We start from the raw sequence: 8,915 nt of genomic DNA, 5'->3' as shown, positions 1-8,915 counted from the left end.
AACAAACCTGTGAAAATTTGAGCTCGATTGGTCGTCATAGTTGCGAGATAACTATGAAAGAAAAAACACCCTTGTCACATGAAGTTGTGTGCTTTCGAGAGCTCAAATTCTAAACTTGAGGTCTCGAAATCAAATTCTTGGAAAATGACTTCTTTCTCGAAAACTACACTGCTTCAGAGGGAGCCGTTTCTCACAATGTTTTATACTATCAACCTCTCCCCATTACTCATTACCAAAAGTCCAAGTGAGGTTTTTTGCTGATAATTATTTTGGGTAATTACCAATAGTGTCCACTGCCTTTAAATAGAATGGCTGCAACATTTCATTTCCAGCCACACTATGAGGACTTGAATGTTGTGAATGGGATCCTTGTGTTGAAGGGTCAAGTAAATACTGCATTCTTCTGAAGATGGTGCACCAAAACCTAGATTTGGGCGATCAAACTTCTTGAGACATCAAATGGAAGCTAGGCTGGTGGCTGCCCCAAAAGGCGTTTCCTCAATAATATCAATCCCATTCCATTTACTGTTAGTACTGTTATAAATAAGAGAGAGAAATTCACTCTGGATCATGAGTTGCTATAGTACTTCAACAGAAAGCACTGATTCCAAAGACGCCAATTAGCGTAAAGCCAAGTCCTGCAAATACAAACATTCTTTGGTTTGAGATTGTCGATTTTGGTAGTACTGCTGGTTGTCGGACAAGTATTATACATGAATACCAAGAGCATTCATAGAATATCTTCATTTGTGGATGTTGTTTCAACTAAACTGCCGATCTGATTCAAAAATTAACAATAATAAGAAAAATTGTAAATTAAAGTTAATTTTTACCTCATATTTTGATTTGTGTCTACTCAAAACATAAATAACATAATGTAAATTTAAAATTGATCAGATAATAATAGTAATAGGTAACAACAGTAATGGTAATTGATAAAGACCTTGTGAAATAGTTCTAGTACGTAGTTCTTAGTTCAAACTATAGTGGTTGGCATAAAACATAAAAACAATAGCTAATGATGTTTATATACTGCACACACAGAATAGCCTTGTCATTTGATTGGTGGAACATGGGTCAAGTGTCATACTTTATTTATACTATAAGAGTCCTATATTGATAAATATTGGATGCCTGGGGCACTTCTGGGCAACACCTTGCAGTGCCGCTTTCCAAAAATAATGGTTCTAATGGTTCCCTCCTACATGGAGTTATCCATGTGTTTATACCGGGTTTTAGTTTTCAGAGCATGGGGTCAACAAGTTTTATATATTTGATTTTGTTTATTGTGTAATATTGCTCAAATGACAAGGATCTATGTGCGAGTTGTAAAACAAAAACATGCATTTTGATCATGCATTGTCGCGGAATATAACCACTCAGTGAAATCTGGCTTTTCCATCACTCAGTGAATATTCCAGATTTCACTTTGTAATTATATTCTGTAACAATGCTCTCATATTCATCCAATATTTCTATAATACTCTACAGACACCCTAATGGTTAACGTCCTTTTTATAACAGCACAACTTAACATTGAGTGATACATTAATGCCCTATATCCCAATCTCACTGTTGTCCATGGAGCTCATACAAATAGTAATGTGCAACACTCTTGTTCAACAGTTTCCAAAAATACTCTTAATATTTTAGTCTTTACAAAGGAATTTGAAAAAAAGCATTTGATTCTGTAGACAGGGACAACTCTTTTGGAACTTGGTCTTGTTAATGTATACAGTTAGTAACTGTGCAGTTTTGGATGATTATAACAAGATTAAACAGTTCAGTGTTGAGACAGTCAGTAATAGGGCTATAATTATGATGTCAGTAATCGTGCTTCTTCTGACCATTGACAGTGTGATGATTAAGATAATTCCGTTTTGACCCTTACTGTATACTGCGTTTTCCCGAGTTCTGTGGAAAAAAAAACCCACAGGCAAATCACTTTGGATTAGAACCCACGACCTTTGCCTTACCACGGGTAAACATTGTAATGAGATGCTCATCGATATCAAACCTTGAAAATCTTGACTACTTAGGTCGTTCATTTAAAGATACAAAGAATAATTGATAGTACAGCCAGGCATGCAGACTTGGGTTAAAGGTCAAATGCAAAGAAGACAAAGACCATGGTATTGAATAAGAAGAAGGAAGATGTGATGCAAGAACTACAACAGATGTGGATGAAAATTGGATACCTGGAGAAACAATAAAGCACAGAAGATGGAGGGGTGAGGACTTGACTCTTAGAACAAATAAAGCTAGAACTGTGTTAAGTTTGGGTATGAAGATCAAAACAGGGTGGCAAGAAAAGAAAAAAAAATGGAACTCTTTAAAACAAGAAGTATGGTTGTGAATGGTGGAAAATAGAAATTATAAAAGTAAAGTTCAGTGTTTTCAATCCAGTGTTTGCAGTATTTTGGGTTGCATGTTGCATGTGTAAACTAAACCAATGTGATGCACAAACTTGCTTTCTTCATTGTTGAATATTATTATATTGATATTTGGCCGTTGATACAAAGAAAATAACACACAGGCAGTCAAAAAAGATAAAACTGTAGTTATATGTGATTTGAGGCATTGCTGTAGTTGTCATGCAAGAAAATTTGCCACAATCCATGTGTCTAAAATACGGTCCATTTCAGGTATGGCTAATGATGGAAGAACTAAACAAATTCACACATACCTCAAAAATACACACATATATGTCAGAAAGATAACACACAAGATGGAACTGGATAAAAACAAATGGTTGATGGATAGAGTTGGGGGACTGGAAACAACATGGAGGAGGATGGTAGAAAAGGAACTTAGAGAATCTGAATATGAGGTATGGGGTCAAACATGTATGATAGAAATAGGTGGAAAATGAGCATGGAGGCCCGATGAGCCACCGGACACAAAGACAAAATGCAACGTTAACAGGTAAAGGACCAGAAGACCACAAATATAACCTATTTGGTTTTGCGTCTGCTATAAAAAATAGTACTTCTTAAACTTCATTACAAAAATGTACAATTATTACACTTAGCAATCTGCAAAATAAAGCACATGCATAGATATTTTCTGTCCAATAAAGTAGGGAGAATTTATTGAGCTTTGGCAACAGCACATAAAACAAGACTTAAACTTGGATTGATATTCTCCATACCTTACATAGCTACTGAAATAAAGTGATAATGTAAGGAGAATTCAGTTCTGTGTCACACTATTTATCTATCTTTCCTTTCAAATTCTCCCAAGCGCTTTACACTGGCATGTGGACTGTTTTATATGCATCTTCCTCATCTTCATCGTCCTTCTCTGTTTCCTCAGAGTCAAGCTGCACAAATATAAACAAAGAGAGACAACTTCAATTATTGTTTATGAAAACAAAACAAGATTATTAAACAAAGATGCAACTGACTGTTGAAAACAAGAAGTTTAATGCAAACGTCAACTGCACATGCAGACAAACAGCCACTGGAAGTTTCTCCAGCAATAAAATAATTAATTATTAGAAAATGTGTTTTTACCATAGAAAGTCAGAAAAAGTGTGCAATTAAGACTGGTCGAAAAGGGAATAGTGCGTTTGCAATACAGACAGGGTAAAAGTTTTCAGACAATATCGTCTTCAAAAAGGTTTGGAATCTTAACAAATCATCTTTAGGACACTGTTTGGGGGGTCAACAGATAAAGTCTGATTTCTGATTTTATTCAGAAAGTTTGCATCACAAATTACAAAGTGAAAAAGTACACTTTCCAAGAGACCTAGTTAGGGTGTAACTTGCATAATGGCCTGGCATGCTGTCCAGGGGGAATGGAAACACTTTGCAAGAGACCTAGTTATGATGTAACTTGCATAATGGACTGGCATGCTGTCCAGGGGGAATGGAAACACTTTGCAAGAGACCTAGTTAGGGTGTAACTTGCATAATGGACTGGCATGCTGTCCAGGGGGAATGGAAACACTTTGCAAGAGACCTAGTTAGGGTGTAACTTGCATAATGGACTGGCATGCTGTCCAGGGGGAATGGAAACACTTTGCAAGAGACCTAGTTAGGGTGTAACTTGCATAATGGACTGGCATGCTGTCCCGGGGGAATGGAAACACTTTGAAAGAGACCTAGTTATGATGTAACTTGCATAATGGACTGGCATGCTGTCCAGGGGGAATGGAAACACTTTGCAAGAGACCTAGTTAGGGTGTAACTTGCATAATGGACTGGCATGCTGTCCAGGGGGAATGGAAACACTTTGCAAGAGACCTAGTTAGGGTGTAACTTGCATAATGGACTGGCATGCTGTCCAGGGGGAATGGAAACACTTTGCAAGAGACCTAGTTAGGGTGTAACTTGCATAATGGACTGGCATGCTGTCCAGGGGGAATGGAAACACTTTGCAAGAGACCTAGTTATGATGTAACTTGCATAATGGACTGGCATGCTGTCCAGGGGGAATGGAAACACTTTGCAAGAGACCTAGTTAGGGTGTAACTTGCATAATGGACTGGCATGCTGTCCAGGGGGAATGGAAACACTTTGCAAGAGACCTAGTTAGGGTGTAACTTGCATAATGGACTGGCATGCTGTCCAGGGGGAATGGAAACACTTTGCAAGAGACCTAGTTAGGGTGTAATTGCATAATGGACTGGCATGCTGTCCAGGGGGAATGGAAACACTTTGCAAGAGACCTAGTTATGATGTAACTTGCATAATGGCCTGGCATGCTGTCCAGGGGGAATGGAAACACTTTGCAAGAGACCTAGTTATGATGTAACTTGCATAATGGACTGGCATGCTGTCCAGGGGGAATGGAAACACTTTGCAAGAGACCTAGTTAGGGTGTAACTTGCATAATGGACTGGCATGCTGTCCAGGGGGAATGGAAACACTTTGCAAGAGACCTAGTTATGATGTAACTTGCATAATGGACTGGCATGCTGTCCAGGGGGAATGGAAACACTTTGCAAGAGACCTAGTTATGATGTAACTTGCATAATGGACTGGCATGCTGTCCAGGGGGAATGGAAACATTCTCAGCCGATTAATTCCAATGAAACCAGATAATGGGAGACTTTTTGAAAGCTCTGCCACTAGAGGGCAGCAGACCTACCAGGTAAGGGTGCAAAACTCCTATAGCAAACAATGGTAAATGCTTAAAATTCAAAAATACTCAAAAAATATTACCATAAATGTAATATCAAGCTATTAATTATGTACGTCTGACAGCATTAAAGGAACTCGTTGCCTTGGATCGGTCAAGTGTCACTCGAAATGGCGTGGTTTTACAACATCTTCTTTCAAAACTGTCCTCATAACCCACCTCTTTGCAGTTAAACAATGACCTCATCTCTCTACAAACTTTTTCTGTTCCTTTCTTTTGAACTGTTTATTTTGTATCTTGAGCGAGCGCCATGAGCGCCTTTTGTGGCGGATACCGGCGCTATATAAGACTCCATTATTATTATTATTTCCTTTTACCTCGTCGACTAACACGGTTGTTGACTCCCATAAATGACCGACCGTGTTAGTTCGCAAAATAAAAAGAAAATCATGCAATTTGGAGGCAAATTGTGTGAATCATTGTATTCTACTTTTAAAACATCTTTCTAACCATATGCATTTTATAACAAACGGTTACAAACACTTTTCAAGGCAACATGTTCCTTTTAATTATCCAAATGATGTTTTGGGGGGAACAAAGAAAAATGACAATAAATATCTACTCACCGCTTCTAATTCTGAGGGCAAAAATACCCTACCCAGGATTTTCCGCACAGGTACCAGCATGATCAGGAAAAAAGGGAAAGCAAGGGCTGCAGCGGTGCTCTTCACGACCCATAGAACAGCAAGGCAAAGCAGCTGAATACCAGTGAAAATGTGCATACGCAGAGTTTTTACCTATAAGGATAGAAAAAAGTGGTTATCATAAGGCAGTCATAATGAGATTTTTTAATGAACAAACTCTCTTGGCACCAAGATAGGTGACCTACTCTTATCAAAAGAGTTCAAGTTTGCATTCTTCAACACCAACATTACAGCAGCACTGGTTATTTGGCTCATTTAATGTAAAAACAAAATAAATGTTCTGTAAAACTAACAGGAAATTTTTGATAAGGTACTTGAATAACACTTTCTAGGCTCTACACCAAGGTATATCTGGGTTGAAATTTGGTTGTCAAATATTCACTATTTACAAAATTGCACCGGGATAAAGAATATAAATTTCAGTGTTACCCTTGCACTATCTGCTTTTAGCTACTGGCCAATTTTGGTGGTCTAGTTAGTAATACACTGCTCTAGAATTGCAAAGGGCGTGGTGTTGAATCCCAACACCAGTAATATACCTGTGATTTTTTCACAGAATTTGGGAAAGTATTGAGTATACAGTGCTAACACACATAGAACCAAAATGAATACTCTGTACAACTTTGGACATTTGATTCTCACCTTGCGAGTGTAAGATACATCCGGGTGGTGTTTGACGGGCATCAGCATGAGGATCACTCTATCCACCATTTGTATACCATTTAGAGATACAATACCCATGTAGAGGAACACTCCAAAGAGGACTGATAATGGTACCTGCCTGAGTAGAGATGCTAGAGCAATAGATAAACCTGCAAAGACAAACATCAAAACATCAATTCACTGTACAAGTCTATCTGTGGACAAATATTTAACCACCTATAAGATGCGACATACAACTCTAGACACAATGCAAGTTCTTCAAGCTGATTCAGAAATTTTTGCTTTGAAACAAGTTTCACTCTGCAGGATAATCTTTTAGTCTTGGATTGAACAAAAATAAATAAAAGAAAAACTGACTGGAGTGGGACTTGAGCTGGCAATCTCCGGATTGACGTGCCGGCTATCTACCAACTGAGCTGTAGAGCTCTCATGTTGGCAGAGTCCCTATGCTTCGTTCAGGGTGCCAGTCAGAAGGCATTTAACCTGTCACTGCCAAATAAGCCAAGTTTGCAATAAAACCTGGAAAACGGAGGTCACATGTCAATATTCTTTAATTCAAAATTTTTTAAAATTCACCCTTATGGTTTCTTACTTAATGTGCAATAACATCTTGCTTGTGACTGTATTCAACTTATTTGTTCTTTGCATAAATTCATCATGGAGATTAAGTCATACATGTAGCTGTATGAAATAAAGCACTACCAGAGATGCAACCAGGTATTGAAAACAAATCTGAAATTTTTTGTGGTGACGTTTTGGACACTTAACCACCCCAACTGATTTGTTGCAGTTGCCTGAGGTGAACATACGTAATCTGTATATTATTTTACTAGTTTGGGGGTCAAACAAATGTTGGGTTGCAAAATAAAAGTTTCACTAGCCCAATTGTAACAATAATGCAAACAAAATTCAAAATGTAGGAAAAAAAAAAGTAAAACGTTTTTTTTCTTTCCATTTTTGGACGATCTTACCCGCTAATTTCTGCCCTTAATAACACCTTTTTCGTCAACAGCAATTTTCATGGGTTTATGATTTGAGGATAGGTTGTATAAAAAAATTGTTTTGCAATAAAAATGTTCGGTCAGCAACGCACACTTGGAAATAGTGCGGAGGTAGAAATACATGTACAGATATTATGTAGGGTCGATCCTACCTAAATACTTCCTTGCCGTTAAACTCGTCAACTCGCTTGGTGCCGTCAACTCGCTGTCAACTCCTCCAATTTAAAAAATATCTCTCAGCAGAGCAGTCGGCCGCCATCTTGCATTTTCACAGGCTTGTACAACACGACAACAGAGGACGCTTTTCCGCATTTGGAATAGTCTCGACCTGAGACGTCAATGATCGATACTGCATGGTGTATTATGTACTGTGCTACATGTAAATTGATCGGTGCCGTCTTGGGTTAAGACTAAAACTTAGTTTCTCCATGGTTTTAAAGGCAATTTTCAAGTTTTTCGAATTTAAAAACAGCGAATTTGGAAGCATAAATCGGGAAAATATCTGACATTTTTTATCCGATTTATACATTTTAGATTTTGAAAAAAAAAAAAAAAAAAAAAAAACGGACTTAGGGGGTAAAAATAAGAAAAGTTGGTTTTCCGATTTAAATCGGAAAAGTTGCATCTCTGCACTACTTAAGCCTCAAGAAAGACAAAGCAGCTTACCTATGAGGATATGTACAAAGAAGCTGGTTATCCGTTGCTCCCTGACTCCTATAACTCTTGGTTTCTCTCCAGGAGCATGGGTCCGACTAAACACAGTCAGACTACCAACATGAGTTACAGATCTCACAGTCGCTGAACACATCCAGGGTAGACCAAACAATGAGTTGAAACACGCTAAGCAGCCCACGATGAACAAGTCCAGATGATATCCAGAACCCTTCTTAAGTTTGTTCTCTTTTTGGTTGACTATCAGGCTGTACAAAGATAGATAAGATTTCAAGACTGATGATTTTCACACACAAACTGTTTCACTCCAATATTTCACATTTTTATAAAACACCTTTCTACTTTTCCTGTGACTTGTTTTATTGAAGGAGAGAAGACAACCTTTCCAAAAATCCATTTGGACAAAACTTGGGCAAAAGAACTTTCCCCCAGGCACATACCTGCAATCCTAACCACTAGAGCAACCTTACACGAGCGAATAAGTGCGTTAGTATTTAGACTTTTCAAAGGGGACGTTGCAGCGATCCAACCGAACGATCCATGTGCATGAGTTTGAATACTTATCCAACTCAATTAAAATAATCCTACAGTTCCGCCTCAGGAACTCCCTAAAGCATGGTTTATACTTCAGGCGAAAGCAAATGCGAAACTAAATTTGGTGGCGCAATAATCGGTACACGCCGTTTTTCAAATTGTAATGCCAGAAAATTCACTTAGCTTTCGCTTTTGCGCCAAGTATGAACTGGGCTTTACTAACCACATTTTTTTCCTGCTGACTTAAAGCATGTAA

The 8,915-nt window shown here is 38.1% G+C and overlaps 1 protein-coding gene across 3 annotated transcripts in view; it reads right to left on the bottom strand.

Moving 5' to 3' along the window:
• Positions 1 to 1,580: 1,580 nt before the first annotated feature.
• The window catches only part of LOC117291164 (band 3 anion transport protein-like), a 32,895-nt gene continuing 25,560 nt past the window's right edge, over positions 1,581 to 8,915 (bottom strand). For all 3 annotated transcript variants that reach the window (XM_033772723.1, XM_033772722.1, XM_033772724.1), the window contains 4 exons: positions 8,120 to 8,373; positions 6,432 to 6,601; positions 5,712 to 5,882; positions 1,581 to 3,322 (listed from right to left, as the gene is read on the bottom strand). In XM_033772723.1, the coding sequence (XP_033628614.1) occupies positions 3,248 to 3,322; positions 5,712 to 5,882; positions 6,432 to 6,601; positions 8,120 to 8,373 (670 nt within the window). In that variant the 3' untranslated portion in view covers positions 1,581 to 3,247. The remainder of the gene's footprint in view (positions 3,323 to 5,711; positions 5,883 to 6,431; positions 6,602 to 8,119; positions 8,374 to 8,915) is intronic.

Source organism: Asterias rubens, chromosome 6 (genome assembly GCF_902459465.1).
Source record: "Asterias rubens chromosome 6, eAstRub1.3, whole genome shotgun sequence".
In the NCBI taxonomy this organism is placed as follows: domain Eukaryota; kingdom Metazoa; phylum Echinodermata; class Asteroidea; order Forcipulatida; family Asteriidae; genus Asterias; species Asterias rubens.
Note: the sequence above shows the minus strand (reverse complement) of the source record. Positions and strands in the feature narration are given on the sequence as shown.